General features: G+C 37.3%; 1 protein-coding gene across 1 annotated transcript; it reads right to left on the bottom strand.

Annotated features, from left to right (window-relative positions):
• Nucleotides 1–81: 81 nt before the first annotated feature.
• Nucleotides 82–21,909, bottom strand: Esp (Epidermal stripes and patches). The gene is made up of 11 exons (XM_077424754.1): nucleotides 21,356–21,909; nucleotides 8,016–8,179; nucleotides 5,322–5,575; nucleotides 4,711–4,912; nucleotides 4,117–4,337; nucleotides 3,619–3,790; nucleotides 3,166–3,333; nucleotides 2,851–3,012; nucleotides 2,241–2,381; nucleotides 2,016–2,161; nucleotides 82–1,597 (listed from the first exon to the last, which is right to left on the bottom strand). The coding sequence occupies exons 2-11, from the start codon at nucleotides 8,176–8,178 to the stop codon at nucleotides 1,250–1,252; spliced, it is 1,977 nt and encodes a 658-aa protein (XP_077280880.1). The 5' UTR covers nucleotide 8,179; nucleotides 21,356–21,909; the 3' UTR covers nucleotides 82–1,249.
• Between the last annotated feature and the right edge of the window lie 449 nt (nucleotides 21,910–22,358).

Raw genomic sequence — 22,358 nt, 5'->3', positions numbered from 1 at the left:
CCGCGAACTTACCGTCGCGTCGGTAAGTCGGTGCGCTGTACAATTAGGTGCGCGAACGCGCTTTTTCGGTGGCGTAGACCGCCACAAATATTATAAATTAGTTACGTTTTGCGAAATTTTTTGTCGACGCGTGAGATGAAGCACGCGTCGTCGATGCAATAAACGTTTTTTAAAAATTCACGAGAGATCTATCATATACCCATAACAAGCGTCGCGACGGAAACTACGATCCGCCGAATATCTCTCCGCCAGATTATCCGCCAGACATTTTGTTTAAAAAATTATCACAGTATTGTTTGAACTTATTTTACTTATATGTACACGCGTTCCTATATATATATATATAGAATACAGGGGGTGCTACTTTGCATAAAGCAGTAGACGTATAAAAATGTACAATGGAACCTTCTTCCTGCCGCGAATCTCAAACAGCGTAAGGGGTTTAAATACACGAGAACGCTGAGTGATATCGATTGGAACGTTACGCAGATGTTCCCGCTTCATCACGAAGTTAAATAAATACTTGGACGAGACAAGAATTTGAACGAGGATCTAGAGATATTTGAGATGTCTAAAAGGCGCCTTTTAAGCTGCATTTTAATTTTTCAGACCTGAAAAGACGTTTCCCAGTCGCTCCCGGAATTTCCTATCGTACAGGATATTTCCAAGCTGCACTTCTACATATAATATCTCTCTTTTCGAGATATATAACAGTATACGTGTATATTATATACATATACCGAGATATTTGAGAAATCTATTCGACATATATATTTATATATGCTTCAACTTTTCTCTGCCTTCTCCGATTGCTTCCGCTACCCGCGCGAATCAAGGGTTCGCCAGTATTTTTTCGCCTAGATCCTAAACGAGGATTTAAAGTTGAACTTTCAGGCATTGTCGTTACGGTCGATGGTCGATGATACCTTCTACGTCATTCTATCGTCGCTTTCGTTGTTATTTGGAACTTCAAGTCGCGAGATACCGCCGAACTGACGACGTATAAATACACAAGTTGCTTCATAAAATTTCGTTTTCATGACGATTGGATTTGAAGAGATTCACGTACGGGCTGCCTCTCGACCGCGTCAAAGAATCGGAATTATAAAAGTCTCCCAATTCTCGCGTATTTGGTAACCGGTTGTCGCATCCGGATAACAGCCTCGAGGAACATGGTATGAAAGTACGAATGCACCTTTTACTATCGGAACCAATATTTCGACTGTGCCATATAAGACTTCCATTTCATCTACTTCATGTAACCCTTCTCCTTCAGTAGATCGTCCAACGTTTCCTGATTGTAGTAGACGACGAAATCCGTGGGTTCGACGCCCTCGAAGACGGCGTATACCGACGGCTTCAGATTGTAGAAGAAGAGCGGCTGGCCCCTCTTGGCGAAGTCCTTCGTCAGGATCTCGATGACCGTGGCGGCCGTGAAGTCCGCACCGTAGATATGCGAACAGTCGATCACTACAGGCGTCGCGACGCTCTCGGCGCGTCGGCTGTACTTGGTTACCAAATTGCGAACGTAGTCCACCGACGGGAAGATCAAGCAACGATCCGGCGTCAGCATTAAGTACTCGATACCGTGAAGAGTCTGTCGGACGAAAGAAAAAAAAATAAGAACGAGTATTATCACGCCGAAAGACACACTGTTAAATATTTAAAGAATGAAATTTAAACGAATACCTCGAGTTAAATAATATTTTGTTATTTTTAACCACCACGTGTGTCAAGATTTATTATTTTAACGCAAAACAGTATTATTTCAACTCAATTAATTTAGTTAAATTAACGACACATTGAATGGGAGCAGCGGTGACCTATAGGAATGGTTAAAAATAATGACTCAAATTGAGCGTAATTTAATACTACATGAATTTAACAGCGTATCACTCAAACCCGTAAAGAATACGAGCTCTTGAATCAAGAGCAGTATAAAAAATTGAAGAGTTAAAGCAAACGCTCGCGAATGAGAAATCGATTTCATATATTTTAAGCAAATCAATAATTACCTTGAGTTTCTCCACGGATATTTTCGGCCTGGCGGCGTGATACAGGATGAAGAGAATATTTATCCCGACACCGCAGAGGATGCCGATCTCCAATTGCAGCACCAAACACGCGATAAACGTACCCAGCCCCGGGACGAGGTCGGATTCTGCGAGAAGGAGGAACAAGTTAATTTCGTGGCGTATCGCAAATTCATCTAGTATCTTGTGAGAGGTATGCGCTCTTACTTTTCGTCCTCCACATCGGCTTCACCACTTTGACTTCGACCATGAAGATGACCGCGGCGATAATGATAGCCGCCAGAGTGGCGCGTGGAATGAAACTGAAGTACGGGGTGAGAAATAGCAGGGCTAAAATTACCAGCACACCTGAAATTCCAGATTGTTACTATAAGTACCTAGTCTTCATCAGCACAATCGAATAAATTAAAAAATAAACGAATTAAGATGTTGACATACTACGAGAGAGTTACAATTAGTATTTGCTGTTTTAATACTGTCATAATCTTACATTCCAATAATAAAATAATAAGATTTAAATTTACACAATTTTTTTTATAAAAAATTTCAACTCTGATTAAAATTTAATTTGCATGAATAGTTCATTCCTTTTTTTGTGTGTTCTGCAGGATAAGGCTCGTTTAAGATACTCGTTCTTAAAGGGTTAACAAAAGACTTGCTTCTAGGCAAATTCTATATTATCGAAGAAATTTAGCGAGAGCGCAGGAAATCTTTGCAATATATCATTCTCTGATTTTTCTCCACTTTCAACTTTCCAACTCTGCAGGATAAATGGATGCAACAATTGATTCGCGGAGAAGCCGCGAACGAAACTCACCAGTATAAACGCCGCCGAACGGCGTCCTGACACCGGAAGCGTTGTTCACCGCGCTCCTGCTGAGGGATCCCGTGCCCGGGAAAGCTTGCATGAAGGAATTTCCGATGTTCGATATACCGATCGCTATCAGCTCCTGCGTGGCGTCCACCGATTTTCCGTTAGCTGTAAAAATGCAATCGTCTAAACGAGAAGTTCCAAGCAATTCGATCACATTGGGATAAAAGGATAAATGTCGGCCCTTCGTGATAAAAGTTCTGATCAGTTCTCAATGCGAAATTACGCGGCGAAACACGCAACTTTCTGAGGCTTGCTTACCAAAGGCCTTACAGATAGCGATGTCTTCCATTAGAGAAATGAGCGGTATTACGACGATGCCGCTGCCCAGATTACCGAGCATCTCGATAAACGTGACCGTCGTATTGTCATCGTTGGCGAATCCGAATGGCGGAACTTGTACAGCAGGCATACCTCCCGGTATGTCGCCTGAAATAAGAAATTTCACTTTTTAGGACACTTTATCGGATATTCGAATCTTATGATTTATTAAGATTTAATAACAATTTCTCTTTCAACAATATACATGCAATCAAAATAGATTTTGTATACATTTTATCTCACTATAATTATTCATAATCAAAATTTCTCTTTTTTCAGAAATTTTGCATTTATTTATATCACGTTACGACGCGATGTGCCTGTTATTTTTGATAAAAGTTTATTTTGCGGTCGGTATTTTTCGAAAAAACAGATTTTATTTTCGTTGCATACCAATCAATCTGACAGGCGAGTTGTTTTGAAAACTCCAGCCCAGTAAACCGCAAATTACTACTAGGAGTGCATTTCGCGAGGTGCCGATCAGCCAGATGATTTTATTCACAACTCGATGTTTGGTAGTATGATGCTCCTCCTTTTTCGGGCCGATTTTGCATGAGGCTAATAACTGCAATCACACGTAAAAATATTATTTTATTGCAGTAATATTAATAATAATATTAAATCGCTTTTATCGTTAATTAAGTGTTTCCCGTTAATAATTTTAATCGCTTTCTCTCTGAAAGTTATCACAAATATTAATTTAAAATAAAGCTATAATTTATTTCCGGTTCGCGTTTTAAACGAGATGCTCTCTCTGCACTAAATTTATATTCTATACACGTGCAATATCTAAATCGCTTGATTTAAATTTAAATATTTACGTCACGTTGCGAGAGGATTTTAATAATTTCTCGCAATATACATTTCTCGTATGCCGTATCGAATAATTACCCTCAGAATTAATAGCAGTGCTATGCAGGATGCTCCAAGACTGGCGTCCCAGGCGGATGTCTCATGTATCAGTCCACCGATACTCCGCCACATCTCGATAAATTGAGAGCCCTTGGCAGGAATACCGAGAAGGTCTTTGACTTGCGACGTGACAATTATCAAAGCCACCGCCGACGTGAAACCGGAGCTTACCGGTCCGGACACGAAATCTATTAGAAATCCTAAAAAACAGGAAACAACGAAATATGATCTCAAGTTTTCACACGATAAATGCGGGATTTGAAAGAGAAAGCGACATTTTTTTAAATATTAAATAGAATTAGAAAATGAATTTTATCTCACGTTTGAAAATGTTAAAAAATTCAACTAAAGCACTACTTGATACTGTTATTGTTAAATTTAATTTTTCAAAATTATTAATTATGGAGTTAATTTAAGTAAAACCTCTTAATGTTTTTAATTCACGTAAAATAATTAATTCGCCCCGCTCTTTTTATGCAATTTCATATTCAACGACGGGCTCTTTTAAAAATACCGAGGTGTTTTACGATCTCAAATTAAATTAATCTTGATAAATTGCTGAAAACGTCTTACCGAGACCGAATATACCCATTATTAATTCCACGATTCCGGCCAGAAAGCACAATAGAATCGCATGCGGCACCGGAGCGTCCAAATGAGACACTGTTTGATAAGTTAACAAAGATATTATGGCAGTGGGTCCCATGGGTATGTCTTTGCAAGACCCGAAAATCACGTAGATGAAGCAACCCAGGAAACTGCCGTATAAACCATACTGAAACAAAAGATTGATATACATACATATTTATATATCTAAAAAAGGTATGTAAAAAAATATAAAACCGGCTTTTTTTTTTTTAAGTCCAGCCCAGTCATCATCTATCGCTTTTCAATATCGATCTTTGTAAGCAACTAAAATCTTATCAAATTAAATCTATCTGCAATTAAAAAATTTTAAAAGACATAGCCATTATTTATTTCGTATCTCTTGAAAATTATTAGTAAGACTCTTCATACTCTTCTTTTAAGACCTCGAGATTTCGTTCTTCTTTTTCTATTAATTAAGTTAAGCAAAAGAACATTTGGCCAAACGTGCAAACGTACTAACGTAATCTCGTCGCAATTCTTATGTAAATCTCCGTAAGTCATTGCGCGAGCGATAAACGTCTCGCTGGTTTATGTACCTGCGGCGGTAAACCGGCGACGTTCGAGTACGCCAGCGACTGAGGAATGACGGTGAGGCCCACGGTGATCCCGGCCACCAGATCACCGAGCGCATCTTGAGCGTTGTACCTTGGCAGCCAGTTCAAGACCGGCAGCCTCTTGTAAAGGGTTTTCTTCGTGCATATGGCCCTGGCACGCCGCCTCGCGTGCTGCAACGCCGATGTCAGGAGGCCTTCCTTCTGCTTGACCTCGTCATCCCCCGGCTCTTCGATCACTGTTCGCACACGGCAAATAAATTTATAATATGAGTATATAACAGTCTAAAAATTTACGTCATCCTTAAAATTTTAGCTCTTATTATATAATATATAAATTCAACCCTTTATTTATTTATATTTCTCAGATACATATCACGTGAAAATTCATTTTATAAAGAGTCTTGTAATTTCAGTCGTAATTTTTCACTTGTCAATTTATATAATCTAATATTGATTTAAACACGTTTCCGATATTATTTTTTTTTCGAGTTTTATAAGATTTATTCGGTTTAAAAATGCATGATTCATATCTTAAATGATTGCTATGACTAAGTGCAAATTGTTTTCGGTCCCTTCTCAATTATTTGTCAGTCGTTTCGATCGTATAATTTTTTGACCTTATAACGCAAATAAGAACGATCTGCAAAAACCAGCTGGCCAAACTTCACCATAACACCGCATGTACTTTTAACTGCACGGAGATTCGCGTCTGTCGTATCATACGCGGCCCACCAGCCCATAAATAATTTCGTGCACGCGAAAATGCAACGGTGACAAGCACGGTAACAAGGACGGAGTACTCTCGTACAGACAGAGCCGACACTTGAATTTATTATCTTGGCGAATACAGGCACACGTGAAAAGAAAAAGGGGAAAAAAATATATGCTACCGCGTATACATATAGGCTGAGATGTAAATTTCTAAAAACATTATGTACTCCTCAGAAGGCCGATTTTTCGTTCGCCGGCGTCAAGGAGGCGAACCAGTTTCGCGGAATGAAATCATTGGCGACGTGAAGGCACATTGCCGTGATCCTGCATGCATTAATGTCATCAGGCGCTTTGATTATGCAGTTTTGATAATGCAGCAACTCCCGAAAGTACGATAATTTTTTAATTATTTGTTTTATTACTTTTATACGAGCGCGATGCGCAATATGACACTTTTTTTTTACCGAGAAATAAAATGATAGAAAGATTAACACGTTTTGTGCCAGACTATAAATTTTAATTATATATGACATGTTTTTACCGAGAAATAAAATGATGGAAAGATTAACACACGTTCCGTGCCGGATTGCCCATATCGCGTGGATCACAGGTGAATCATGCAGTATGTTCATTATAGTTGTTAAATAAATTGTGTTTCATAATAATTACAAACGTAAACAAATTTTTATTATTATAAAGAAAAAGTACAAAATACAAAACAAAGCCCATGTTTTTATTGAACATTTGCTTAGTACTAACATTTAATATAAAAATAATTATTAACAACTAAAAAATAAAATATTTAACGGCTTGAGCGGAAAAGTTTAACGTGGGTCAGCGGTGATTAATAATGCATTCTAATATATTAAACTCGTTCAATATTAGAATATAAAAAACATTTTTATACAACAATTTATCTTTTCTATTTCCTTATCTTGATTATTTGCAATATTTTCTAATACATTTATCAAACCGTTTATTGAAATTGAATCAACTGTTATCATCTCCAACTTGAAAAATTATCAATGTGGAATTTTATCAAAGGTTGTTTTTTTTTTATCAATGACTATTAAATACGATGCAATTGTGAAGCAAGAGTCCTTATCTCCGCTGAACAAATTGGGGCCGTGGCGTGAAGCCGAAATTTCGTAGCGTGACGATCGATATCAATAAATTTACATGAAAATGTAATCAGATCAGAAACTATAGTTATCGTCTTTTCTATTATACGTCGTTGTGTAAAATTGAATTGAAAAATTACGAAATCTTCTGCATTTGATAAATTTAAAGTATATCTGCGCCCGCATCTTGTTGTTTTATGTTTCAAGATGACGTAACTGCGGTGTAACGCGTATAGGACGGACAATTCAAATTATCTCTGTCAAATTAAGTTTAAACACGAGACTTCGTATATCATTATCACCCTCGTGAGATACTTAAAGCTTGAAGTATCAAACACACGCAAGATCTCGGCCGATTTCGTAACACGAGTCGCTGTTAGATGCTTGTCCGAACAGTCGTGGATTTTTACGATAGGTACTCACTTTTGTGGCATCCTCGCCGCGTGCGAGAAGTAAATTATGCTTTAAAATACGACGATGAATAGAACTTATATGTTTATACAGCGTTCCCCCTGCGTATCCATCCGGGAAATAATTTTTCACATATAATTATATATATAAAATATATCTTCATTATATATGTTTTGTATTTCTTTTTATATAATTTCTGTTAGTTTATATAATGCAAGAATTATTTTTTTAATTATTTTTTAATTCTTCTAATTATTTTTCTTGTATATACGTTCAAAGATTATACAAAAGAGAGGAAACATATATGGACATATTTCATATATATATAATGTATGGAAAATTTTTTCCCCCAAGCGCTCTGTGTGCAGCTCAGCAAAAAATACGATTTCGTATCAAGTATCAAAACCTTTTGCGCTATACGTTTAGGACTTACAGATGAAATCTGAAGAGCCTTGTATATCGCGATGGTTACCGTGCGATGTGTGAAGAGATTGAAACGAATGAATGAGATCCACGTTGTTGGTGGATCCGGTTAAGCCGTGATTCACATAGCCCTCCAACCCCTGCCTGCTGTCCGAGCTGCTATTGTCTTTCATTCTGAAAACGTGAAATATCAAAATTAATACGAGGTCAAATCAACGAGAGACGATCGAAATTTTCTATTCGCAAACGCTATATATTAGAAATAAAATGATCTGCTGCGAAATAATCTGCACAGCAGGTGTTTATATTCTTTGCAAAAAAGATATAGAAAAAAATCAAATGAGATGCAGAGATGGAGAGAAAAAGAGGATAATTTCATAAAAGAAGAAACGTTCGCGTTTCGAAGAATTAAAAATATCCCGAGCTGATTGGCGATTAGATTAATAACATGTGACAACGCGATCGCGATACTCTATTATAGTCATCGTTAGTTAAAACGATTGGAGAGACGATATTCGCGAAGTGGAAGACACCACGATCGGTCTATTAAACTTGGCCGTGAACCAAGTATACTAATTGCAGTCAAGGCGACGTTGTCACGAGGATGTCTTTAACCCACCTTATCTCGTCCATTATAGGAAAAATACATTATGAAAATATTATATCACTATATCATAAATGAGATGATTAGATTAGACGTGATCCGTCGCTTCGACACTCGCGGAGCAAATTCTGTCGCGAGAGAATCGCAACGAGAGATATCTGCTTGTTATGCCGCCAAATAAACAATAAAAGCGATGACTGTTTCTGTCCGAGCGAAAAATGTCGAATTAACCAAAATCAATAGCTGTTATGATTAATATTACATACAACAGCTATTACAATTAATAATATTGTAATAACGGCATCTGTAATTAGATACATGTTAATTCAGCAACAGATACTTATAATATAATTACAAATATTAATTCAATTGTATCAGTTATATTAAAGTTTTTTTTTTGGGCGTTCGCCAAAGTAACCCGATGCTGTCAGGAGTGTTATCCGGCTAAGCGTCTCTTTTTTCTCATTGCGGAATTGCCGCGATTCCTCTCATACGCTAAAAGCGTGTCGCTTAAGCGCGTCGCGGGCGCGCACAGCCCCCAAATGCAGGCCGGCTGGGTTACGTGAGCTCGCGGTTATCGTAACAACTAGTGTCTCTATTTTATGTAAGACACCCGGGGTTTCATAACTTTTAAAATCTTGTACTCCCCACAGAACCTGCGGGGGGATCGATATTGCCTCGCGCGGCCATAGTACGAGCAGTTTACGCGAATTCGCGCGCGCGCGGCGGTCCCGCGGGAACATCGCGCTTGTTTCTCCTTTATTGAAAATTAAAGCGAAAACTTTCGTCCATTCATTTCAGAGCCGTAGGGAAATTACAATTCCGCGATTTATACGGGCGTTTAATTTTGAGAGATACTCAGCGCGCGGCTCGCTCGCTCGCTCGCTCGGTTTTGTGACTTATATTCGTAGCGCTTATGGCTCTAATTTTCGTGGGTTTAACTTTGATCTTGTTTAAATCTTATTTGGAGAAGATTTTTTCCTCCTGATAATGCGCAATGCCTCGTGATGATAGCACACGGAAGATAATCCGTGTGAATCCTCACTCGAGGTATGCTTTTGATATTGAAGCCGCATTGCGCGTAAGCGCGCGACATGCAAGCACAATTCTGCATCAATCATTGCAATTAGACGACAAAGCAATAAGTATAATCAGGTGACTAATTTTATTGACATACTTTCCTGCTCGGTTCGCGGCAGCTCGAAATTGACGATCCCAGACGAATTTTTGCAGTTCATTCGTATTTACGTTTGATTTCACCAATATTGACTCGATTGTAATCGTAATCACATATGAAATTTGATTAATTTAAGTCTTTCCGAGCAATTCTTTTTATATACGTTACACATTGAACATCATTGCTAATTAGATAATAGTGCTCGATATGCGGCAAATATAATGTATAATAAAATACGAAATATGTAACACTTTAATTAGAGAAGACGTGACTTTTATAGAGATAATTTTAACGTCTACAATTAATCAAGAATTAATTAAACTTTGTGCATATTTAAGGTCTAAGTTTCGTGCGTATTTAAATTTATTTCCAAGAGTTACGTTTATCTCTTTTATTTCTAATTAGATAATGACGAAGGCGACGAGGAATTAGAATTGCGTAAAATTTAGAACTCAAGCTTTCTTATAAATAATGTCAGCTAGCATATAAATTGCTTTAAATTTTTTCACCGGTTAGTTTTCGAGAACGTTTATAACAAAGTTGAAGATTTTTTAATGGGTTCTAATGGCAGTCTCGATACTGCACGTCAATTATTAACAAAAATGCTTATTAAAAATGTTAAGAACTGAATAAATTTATGTTTAATATAGAAAGAATGATACTAAAAGTATAAAGATTTGAAAAATATGATCACATAGTCTTGCAATATTAAATTGCACTGCAGCAGAGCCGCAGTAATAAATCGATATCAAAATGTGTATTTAATTGACATTTATACTTAAATGGGACAATGGAAATAGAAAATAGATATAGACTTCTTGTCACATCTCAAGTATACGTTGGTTAAGTGCTTCGCAGTATAAAATGCACATACAAGATTACGCGATAAAACTTTTATTGTGTGGCGTAAAAGTGACGTTAAAAAATCGTGACTTTTTGCTAGAAGAAATGTTCTAAAAAATTAATCGGTAAAAAAATTTTTTTTATTTACATGCTGATATTATATTTATAAAAGAATTTATATCTTAAAATTTTGTGTAATTCTTAATATTTCTACGTCCTTAATAGACTTCGCAAAAATCGAAAAAAAAAATTAAACTTTTATCACAACTTAAGATTGAGCTCCCGTCGAGTACTTTCTTTATCACTCGCGACGGATTTTATTACGACGGATTAAAGCTTATCAGTTGAAATTGACATTCGTTCGGCGCGATATATAGGTGTCTTCGAGCGAACGTGTCCGAATAATCTAAAACTGAAATAAAATATGTCGTCTCACGCGCGCACAAAGTGCACGACGTGCCGACGAACACAGAGTCGGCGTTTGATCTTCGATAGAGCTGGCGTAATTCACTGGTTAGAAGTAGCAATTACTACAAGTGGGTTCGATTGACTGGCGTCATTTCGTCTGATTGTTTCGCCAATACCGCGACGTTTGCTTGCAAATGGAAGCAAAATGAAAACGATAAGGGAATTAAAAAGCCTATATTCCGCGATTTTGTGCCATGCCAACGCGACGGTACACATGAGTTTCTCGGCGGTGATGACTACGAGAAATTTTTCGACTCGCCTACTTTTTATTGCACGGCGATTACCCGTGGACTAGTGACAATCTGTTCAAATATCGTAAACATTGGGCAATGAACCAGATAATCTTGTGATCTCCTCGAGCGCTGATCGCACGCATAGTTCGTCTGAGATTTATATGAGTCACGTTATAATACGTTTACATGCTTTAATAAACGTCAGCACACGGTCTTAAGAGGAAATAAATGTAAAGATATCTCCTCGTGCGGTTGAATCATCATCCAATAAAAATGCCATGGAATAACGAAACGAGAATGACACGTGCATTGCAATTTAAGAGGTTTTAAGTTAAACAATGATATATTACTTATTTCCAGCAGGATACAAAATTAGAGAACGTTTTGATTTTATTAATATATATATATTCTTTAAATAAATATTTTCTTTCTATTTTTCATTATTTTCAAATTGTTTTACAAATTAATGGAATTATAGAATATTTTATTGGTTAATTCGGTTTCTAAATTATTGAAAAATTATGGGAAGATTTATTTCGTGCCTCTCATCACCTTTTGGAGAACAAGAAATCACATTTCAGAAAATTGAACGTTTTAAACATTTCGAGTGATATATTGCGGGTTTTCTAAGATAAAATCTTATGACATTTATAATAGGTGATAAAACGTTTGCAGTTTTTTTTTGCATAAAACATCAAGATGTTGCGGTCGCGTATAATTGTTCCACTGGCGTATCCGAAACGCGCGCCCTACGCGACTTGAAGATGATTGACGATCACTAGCATCGAAGCCAAACAAAAGATGAAAAAAAGAGGACTATGTCGCAAAACTAGTTCCTTATCATATTAATGATTCATTTAACTTCAAATTGCTACACGTTAACAATCTTACGATTTTAATCACGAAGGACATCCGTGCAAAAAATTGTTTTGCGGTAATTACATGGTTGGAAAAAAATTATTGCCAGAAAAATTACATCGTTTAAAATAGGTAAAGCGGTCTTTTTTTTCGTTCCGAGCTCTATCTCTTATTTTTAGCTCAATGCCGATATTATCGGTTTTTGAAATGAACTTTTGCAATAAATATAACAACTGCGGTAATTACATGGTTGGAAAAAAAATAATTGCCAGAAAAATGACATCGTTTAACATAGATAAAGCGGTCTTTTTCGTTCCGGGCTCTATTTCTTAATTTTAGCTCAATACCGATATTATCGTGGTTTTCGAAAACAACTTCTCGCAATATAAATATATTTTCGTTCAGTTTGTTTGATACTTCGAATGATATTTTATTTTGATCCGCATGTATGTGCGGGTGCGTGTATCATGTTTTTGACGCGCACAATCTGTAATGGATTATATTATCGCGCATGTATCAATAAATATCATAAAATGTATATACGTGTGTATGTATACGTGATAACAAATGCAATTCGGTATAAACTTCGAATCATGTGTTCGTGCTTGTTTTACAAACGTGCACCGCGACAAGCACGGCGATTTCCCGAGTGGATATCCTCATAGCTCTTGTTGCATTAATGAGCATTAGCCGTTGAGCCGGCTCGGTTGCAAGTAAAAAGATCATCAATTGATAAACGCGCGTGCCCGCTTATCGCTTTGACAATGATTCTCTCTCTCTCTCTCTCTCTCTCTCTCTCTCTCTCTCTCTCTCTCTCTCTCTCTCTCTCTCTCTCTCTCTCTCGCGTGCCCAAGGTCTAGTCGTAGACGAACACGAACTGGAGTACGTAATTACACCTAATTATACCGCGAGACCGAAAACTCAGATAAACCGCAGGCGGATGGATTAATTTCAGATTGCGCAAATCGATGGGGAGAATCGATCGTTATCGTGGCGCGGAGGCGAAGACACGCGAGCTCGCCGGTATTCTTCTTTATCGAAAGCAAAATCGCGAGAAACTATATCGTCTGAAATACGATCCTCGGTAGAGATTTTCCATCACGGGGAAAAACATCACGAGCGAGCGTCGCGAACAGATAGATAATTGCCGGCGTGCCGGTCGATTGAAGAAATTTACTATGAGCCCGTCGAGCGGCGATACGAGCGGAACGCGATTGGTACGAGGCTCGGTAGTGGAATTAGTATAAGGAGATTAGGCTGACGCCTACCGGGGCGTTTAATTTAATAAACTGACCTTCCTGCCCCGTAATCTCCACACATCAGTTAATTATTACAATCTGATGGTTAATCTGATCGAACGTTATTAATACGTCATTTGACGTCACTCTGCTATATACCTGGGGCAGTTTATCGGTCATCAAGATATTCAATTCGAAAAGAAAGAAACTTAATATTGATAAATTATACGGCCTTCGTCGATATTTTTTGTAACAGTTTTTATTTCAATGGATCTCTGATAATCCTGGAAACGGATTAAAGGAAATGGGGATTTAATGAAGATTACACTCACTTTAGATTACCAATAAGTAATCGGCTTAAGGAAGATCCGTTTTCGTTCCTCGGCTCTCGGCGACTGTCTCCCTCAAGCACGAAGAATAAGAGTCAACGGAACGGGGCAGAGAGTGCGTCAGCTTCGTTCCCCGAGGGATTTCGAAGAAATTTCACGTTTCAATCTCGAAAATTCTCCTCTCCGCTACTTCGAGGCATCACGGGCTGCGCGGATCTAGTCCCGTTAAGGTCTTCGTCGGCATTTGTCAGAGCGGACTCGCTCTCTTCCGAAAAGCTGATGCCAGTCTCTCCAGTGGGGGTCTCTCGCAGCCGCTGACTTCCCTATCTATACCCGTTAAAGGGGACGTCGCGGAACGAAAATGCGAAAATGAGAAAACCGCTTTCGCAATGGTAATATCTACGGCGAATAATGCACGTATACGCGTACGAGGATTTATGTCGCAGGTATATAAGATTTCGGACCGGTTTTCGCGACGCAATGGTGAAACTGAGTTCGCGACGACGCGCGGCCGGCCATTTAAACGCATCGCGCGCGGGGCGAGCTCCCTCTCCCTCCTCGGCGACGACCTCAGCCTCCCCCGCGACGACGACGACGACGACGACGACGACAACGACGTTGTTGGAGAACGAGCTAATCGTCACGTGGTGTGGTGACTCTCCGATTCCGGGCTGCCGGGAATTCGATTCGATCACGCGCTATCGGTGGTAATGCCCTCCGCGCGGCCGCGGCGCGTCGCGAGAATCTTCTAGCATGTAAACTGTGCCACGCGCTCGCGTGTGTGTACCGCAGTTAGAAATCTTCCGACATCAGTCCCCCTCGAGTTGAATCTTGCCTCGAGGCACGGGAGATCGTACGTCTCGATCGGGTAATCCTAATCCATCATCGTGATGTCCGCTCGCGGGGGGCGCGTTGGGTGAACAGGTCGATATTTATATCGACACGTTGAAGAGTAACGGACGAATTCGCGAAGGAAATTAATTGCTGACGTTTGTAATTAAAACTATTGCGTATAAGATGGGTATACCGTATGCACCGTAAGTCTTCACTTCCGGCCTACAGCGAGTGCGATGCGTGCCCCCGCCCCCGCGAATGTTTAATTGTTGCAAAGTGTTAATGACGAGACGAGATGCTATAATCTTCGTAATATTTTCGCATTTGAAAGTTAATTTTAATTTCTCAAAGTCGTTAACGCTATACTAATTCATTAAGAGTTTATTATTAATTGGAAACATTAATAAAACAGTGATGTTGCTGTACCTTTGCTGATTATCGCTTTTCCAACTTTCATTAAATTCATCCGGTTTGAATAAATAAACACATTAATATTCTCTCTTCAATATTCTCTCCTTTTTATATATAGTCTAATTGCAAGGTGTCGAGGCTGCTCAATGCACATCCATATTTTGCAATAATTAAAGCCAAAGTTTATTATAAAATATATAAAAATGCATCCACGAGAAAGAAGAATAACGCGAGGATAATCAGACGATTATTATAAAATAATCTGCATAGAATAATCTCTTGTTTTCCCGGTTTTAATATTCCCATTATCTGCACTAGTCAATGATAACAATCGAGATTGTGCATCATCGCTCATTAAATATTGGATCCGAGGCGAAAATATGTCTGCTTGAAAAATATCTGTCGTGGAGGTGCGAAAAATGCGGAAACTTCCGTGCAAATTGTTTACTGCGTTTATATGTTTATATTCAAATATATATACATATAATCTGAAAATACGTGTACTTTATTTTTATACATTATCCAAGTATAGATCTCTATTTTTCGTATTACCGAAGTATTGAGATATTTTGAGATGTGCACCGTCTAAAGTGTATAAATTTGAATGAAGATTCCTTATCCGAGTGTCGATACTTGTTGTTAGTTTCCGATACAGGATCCAACAATAGCTGACCGTCGACATTGAAAGGCAGTTAGAATAAAATGCAGTTGCATATTAAATATCCGACGAAATACTAATTATTTTCAGCTGTACATATTAGCCATTTTTTGGATAAGACATTTTCAATACTTATCCAATACTTATTCGCAAGCTAATGTAAAAAAACGAAACATCTACTTTGAAATATTTAATATATCGGAAGCTGATGAATATCGACATTCCGATAAGATATTCTTATCCAGATGTTGTCACTAAGTTCGATCACATAACATACCATTACAATGACAATTAGACTAAATATCGGCGATCATATCGCTGATAAGTTTGTATGCGCGAAGCGTATAGTACATTTCGCAAACAACTATCGATAAAGCTATAGTTGATAATGCAAACTGTCGAACGACTAAATACGCACTAGCATTCTCGTGCGGTGAGCGATTCTTTAAGCAAACATATTTTCGTCTTGTTAGATCCCAGTATATTTAACAATGCACAATCTCAATCGTTCGTCGACTAACACACGTATGGATGTAAGATTCCGAGATATTGGACGGGATGAGTAAGAGATTCGAATTTCAATCAAACGGTAGTGTTGCGCAATGAGATTCTGATTAAATTAACCATCGAATTATATATAATTTCTGTCGCGTTACATTTTTCTCGATAATAGTGTAAATATGATTGCAACATATAATTTAATTTAATATTTATTTTAACATTCTGTGTAATGAAACTTTTAATTTTTATATTTGTTGACTGATCAAAATAATTAAAAGTAAGTAGTCTTGATTTTTAAGAACCAATTAAAAATATTAATCCATCCAGGAAAATATGAGATGTAGGCGTATTTTTTTTACAGACGTTAGTAAGTTAATGATTCTTGCACAAAACACTGAGTGTCCGAAATATTTAAATGAGTTGAGAATCTCTGGTGCAATATATTTTCGCGGTACATTGTGTTAGCCAAATGATTGATCGTTCTGTTATCATTTTTCGCATCTCTAATCAATTACCATAAACACTGATAATGCTCTTAAATCATCGTTAATTATCACCGGTTCCACGCGAGTTAACGCTCTTTATATACGCGCGTACTTAACATTTGGATGTTGAATACCAGCTCTGTTGATATTCAATTAAAAAATCATTTATAACTTGTTTGACGGCTCATTGACTCGCGTCGTCACGCCGAAGAAAGTCACAGCGGGTTTTTCTGACGTAAATTGACGTACGAATTGTGGGGGGAAGGCTCTTGCCAATACGAATCGGTGACGTTAACTTTTCGCATCCTCATCGTCACGTGTGTAGGTGACACGAGATAAATCTTCTCTCTGATTTTGTTCCGGAATAATCGCGCGAAAATGCGCGAGTGCGTTGCATTACAATGTTTTTTAAAGACAATGCTCTCTGTGATATCATATTTTATATTATTTAAACAGTAGCCTTCTTAAATAATTTTTCTTTTACGTACCTACATAATTATTCGAGAAAACTGAAATTATAACCAACATAAAGACAGAGCAATGGCTGCTCGAATAAATAATAAAAAAATGTTTTAAAAAACTGATTGTCGCACCGAGAAATGGTTAATCAAATTTATTTTTGAAATCGAGTATCCAATATTTTCATGATCGATATCCAATAAAAATGTCTGCGGCTAAAGAATTTCAAAACTTTTGTACTTTTTTTTTAACAACTATATTTCTAAGGGAATAAAATAAAAATAAATAAAACACGAAAAAATGTAAAATTAAACCCGATACAAATAGAGAAAGCTAAATATGTACCTGCGTCAAGCGTAAGTTCAACTTTCTTAAACATTTATATTGCCTTATGCAATATTATACAAATGTGACGTGAGACCTCGTGACTGCAGGTCCCAGGACTGCTCCCAGGACAGAAATGCCTTTTCGCGCTCCGCGCCATCAGCAATGAGATTTCAAGGTAATCCCGTTGTTTTGCGGCATTTTAATCGGTCACGTGCTTTCAGTTGATCTAACCAATCTGATAACACGCGCCGCGGTGCCAGAGAGCTTTGCGGTTCGACAATAAATCCATATCGAACCGACCCATATAGAGATACGATTAAAATATAGACGTGTTGAGCGATCTCCACGGATATCCTTTGATTTTTTTCACTCATTTCTCGATCATACTTCCGGATATAAATTCACCGTCCTTAAAATGTATATAAAGATATGTAGACAATGTTCTATTTTATTTTTATCTTTAAAATTTCGTAAGAAGCGCGAGGAGAAAAGGAAAAAAGAAAGAAAGATAGAGAATTTAAAATAAAGTACTAAATAAAATTATTCGCTAAGAGATTATTAGATGTAAATAGCTTTCTAATATATACTTGAGAAGTTTGATCACTCCGGCAGATTAATAAATTACTGACCCAAGACTTTAAAATAAAAGTTAACTTATTTATCACAAAAAATGCTAAACGTTTCACTTAAATTTGCAAAATCTTTATAAAAGATTAATTATTAGGATATATTATTTTTATCGCAATTTTATAACTTCCGACGTTAACTATAAGCTTTGGAAGTAAAATTCTGTTTTTAGTGCTAAAGTCGACTTGAAACTAAATAAAGAATTAGAATTCCTTATCTATCGGGACTGCAGACGCGCAGTCCCAATTTTAATATTTAACAAATACTTTTGTTCTTATCCTACACGTTTTATGGCTACGTTTCTTTTATTGTTTGTTTGTTTGTCAAGTAAGACGGGACTGCGGACTGCTTCTCTGTGTTTAAATGGATAAATAGTATTACACATTAAAGATGCTTTCATCTCAATATGATTCATCATACCCTTACAAATTCACGGATCAATTTACGCGATCACGAACCTGTCGATCACTCTAAAATACTTTGTGACGCATTCCGGTACTAGTGCGAGAAAAAAATTGACGTAACGAGTACATAAGCGAAAGCGCGTGTTACAAATTTCGCACGTAAACAAATTAGACTTGGGCATCGCCTTGGAAATCTAATGCGTCAAACAAACGACGTAATATACTACCCCATGAAGAGGTTTTTGAATATACTTCGAAGAATAATTACGAGGAGACGCAATTATTATTGACAAATTAAATGTAGCGGAATTATTCGTAGAACTTCTGCATCCTCTTAATATTCAAGACAAATATATACTTTTATCGCTTCTCTCTCTCTCTCTTTCTCTCTGTCTCTCTTTCGCGGCGGCTCTCGTTGCGAGAGCTTCTCGCAGGATTGATCTACTGAACTATCGAACTTCTATCCCGTCACGTCGCCGAGATATTGCCTCTTAAAATCGACATTCGACTCGCATTTTCTCGCGGCTTGCAAGTTTAACATAATAGCACGCCGCAGGAAAGGCTATATACATTATACATAGTTGATAAAGTGCAACCTTGAATTTGAAATATCGATTTCTGCGGTATTCTCGTTTTTACACGCAAAAAGAACAACCTGCGACCGCACCGTCACCCGACGCGGCGCAAAAATCATTTATCCGACACATTTTCCCGATGTGACAGACAAGCAGCTAAAAATACGCGAAACATTGATCGTTTCGTTTAGCTACTCTTTGTTTAGCTTCACGATTACGATGATTAACCGATTATCGCGCAATTGGCGTGTACTTATATTTTATCGTCTCGCGACCTTATTTCTAATAAATACCCGAGGACGGAAATGTCACTTGTTCGAAGGGAAAATCCCGCGGGGAATCGCAATGCAACGCGAATGACGTATCTTTTAGCTAGTCCCGTGTGTTCCAGGTTTACTCAGCGCAAAATTATCGCCACGCGACTAATGTCCCATCGATATTTTGGCCGATTTGTTTTCGCGGAACATTGAATGTACCTCATTTACGATCGATCTCGTTAACGTGATTGTCGCTTTAACGTGAAAATACCATCGCGGGAATAAATTCTGTTGGAAAAAATTAGCACATCCGATATGTAATAAGTAATTGATATACGTGTTACTTCTGTAAAATATCGGATAGACTTTTTCCATATTTTTCAATCAAAACCGAAGTGCGCGGCTAAACATTAGTGGTTTTAATAGATTTGCATTATCATTACGATTTATTAATAATTCACGACGTGATCGAACGTCAATAATTTATAACTTAAAGCTCCGTAACGGCCAATTATCCCGATCGTGTAAACGAAGTTTTACGTGAAGAAACGTTAATGGTCTTTCTTGGTCCGTGAACGGAATAATAAGAAAAAATAAGGGGAAAAAAGGGATTCTTATTGCGTATTAAAATGTCGAAAGACACAACGATATCGTATTTTATGTAAAGTTTTCTTGCAGAGCCCTTGTAAGTTGTAAGTACCCGTAATACTTATATATACTTCACGCTGGAAGCGCAGAAAATTAAGTTAAAAATTGCAGTAATGCTCGGCCCGAAATTGTTAATGTCTTCTTTAGAAAGTTTTACAGTCGCAGAAATAAGCGCGTTTGTTTGCGTTTGTTTTGTCAAGCGTTGGATAAGATTACATCCTTAATTGCTTGAAGAGCTATCTAATTCTATTTAAATACCTAGGCGAGATGACGTTTATATCATGTGCCTACTTTTTTCAAAGATTACACATTAACCGCACCTGACAAACAAAATAAAAATTGGCACTAAAACAATTAATGATGGAACGAACGATAACAGCAGGCGTATAAATACAGACGCGTATATATTGCGAGTAATAAACATAATTCCAAAAATTTTCTCTATGAAACGATAAACTCTAATGAATTCGATGTTACATAGTCCAGCGATTAAGTAGTATAAGATCGAGTTTATTTTAAAAACCTGCAATAATTACTATAAAAAACTGACTAGTAAAAATAATTACTATAAAATTGTGAGAACAATTATTTTGTTCTATTCACAAAATACACATCAAAAACCTGCAATAATTACTGTCCTGCAATATTACTATAAAAAACCGACTAGTAAAAGTAATTACTATAAAAAACTGACCAGTGAAAATAATTATCATAAAATTGTGAGAACAATTATTTTGTTCTATTCGCACAAAATACATCATAGAACGAGCAGCACTGTCCACTGGAACATTTTCGGTATATAGCTTCTAGCTAGTTTGTCACGGGTTGTTACACATTTCCAATATTTTTAAAAAGTTTTCCCTTCAAACTCGGAAATAAAATACGAAACGTTAAATCAAACGAGCAGGTGAGTGAACAACACACGTGTATCGCTTTCGAACCGAAAATATAAATTGCTGCTCAAAACCTTTCGAAAACAAGATAAACAAATAAATCAAATCGATTCGATTTGGCCTGTTAACAGATAATATTTTCATATTGGCCTCGAATTGAAATTATTATTTTCGACATTTAAAGCGGCACGAATAAAGGGCATGACAAATTCCCCGAAAGCTACACCGCAATGGAACACCATTGTCAATGCCGGAGAGAAAAACTTTGAATATAAATTAAACAGTTCTTAGCATAATTATTCTAATTAAAATAAAATCAGTTTCATTGTTTAATCGCCGATATACGTATACGTACGAATAAAGCGAAGGGACGCAAATAAAAATGATATAAATGTTACTTCCCGTATAAACATTTTAAACAAATAATTTATGAAAATCTCGCGCTCTTTCTCAAAAGAACTAATTAAAAAAAAAAATAATAATAAATCAGTTTCCTCGCTCTATAACCTCGACTCTTATACCTGGGTAGAACTTGGAGTTGCGCGTCGAAGTTGATCCGGCCGAACCGAACACGTTGCCCTATTCCAGAAATTTAATCTCGGACGTATATCGCCGTAGAAGAAGTGTCTCGAAACGAGATGCACTCGCGTCACTCGGGAATTCCACGATACAGAGGACATTCAACTTTTCGAACCGATATACGAAACGTGTCCACCGTTAATGCGGAATCGCGCGTCTACGACTGACGCGTTTGTTTACATTTTACATATCGTTCACCGTCCCGTAGTGTCCCGTACTTGTATCCGTCCAATTTACATGTTTCGCCCTCTCGTGTGACAGTTAAGTAGCCGAATAAAGTAAACAAGTAAACTCTACTCTGGAAAAAAAAAAAAAAAAAAACACTTTCTACTTTTACTCTGTTAATATTACATTACGCAAACCCGAATTCTCGTCAATCGTAAGCTCGCGAGATACAAATGTGAAACTTTGAATGAAATAAATTATCACACGTTGGAACAATAAGTTCAAGGGTCGCAATGAAACGCTTCGATTTTCCACCTTACGACTCTTAATGGCGACGGCCAACAATAAAATATCCACGTTATTTTATTAGTTTTATAGTCGTATGTTGAAATTATTTAGTTAAATATTTCAATTATATTCAAATGGATTGCGGAACACTTTGATATTTCAATTAACAATTAATTAATGACAATTAATCGTAGCAAGAAAGAATTATACACAATTGTAATAAGAGAACCGTGAATTTATAAAAAAAGGTGAATCAAAAACAGAGCGTAACTAACCGGCTATTAATCCTGATTCTTCGTCGTGCGCGTTTGCGTTTGCGCTATCATTCGCGACTCTTACGTCCTTTAATTCCTTTTACTCCGAATCAGCGCGATTCTTTAAAATATTTGCTCGAGTATTTGTAGTTATTATCGCGGGACCAAACTCTCTCTCTCTCTCTCTCTCTCTCTCTCTCTCTCTCTCTCTCTCGTTGTTTCGCACGTGCTTCTGCGC

Source organism: Temnothorax americanus, unplaced genomic scaffold (genome assembly GCF_048541705.1).
Source record: "Temnothorax americanus isolate GAGA-0224 unplaced genomic scaffold, ASM4854170v1 Scaffold9, whole genome shotgun sequence".
NCBI lineage: Eukaryota > Metazoa > Arthropoda > Insecta > Hymenoptera > Formicidae > Temnothorax > Temnothorax americanus.
Note: the sequence above shows the minus strand (reverse complement) of the source record. Positions and strands in the feature narration are given on the sequence as shown.

What these genes read in the sequence shown, in the direction of transcription:
- Esp (XM_077424754.1), bottom strand. Translation starts at nt 8,178, where the DNA reads ATGAAAGACAATAGCAGCTCGGACAGCAGGCAGGGGTTGGAGGGCTAT. An exon ending in CTCGCCTGTCAGATTGATTG is followed by an intron (nt 3,334 to 3,618) that starts GTATGCAACGAA and finishes TTCTTATTTCAG; the next exon opens with GCGACATACCGGGAGGTATG. An exon ending in GCCGATGTGGAGGACGAAAA is followed by an intron (nt 2,162 to 2,240) that starts GTAAGAGCGCAT and finishes TCCTTCTCGCAG; the next exon opens with AATCCGACCTCGTCCCGGGG.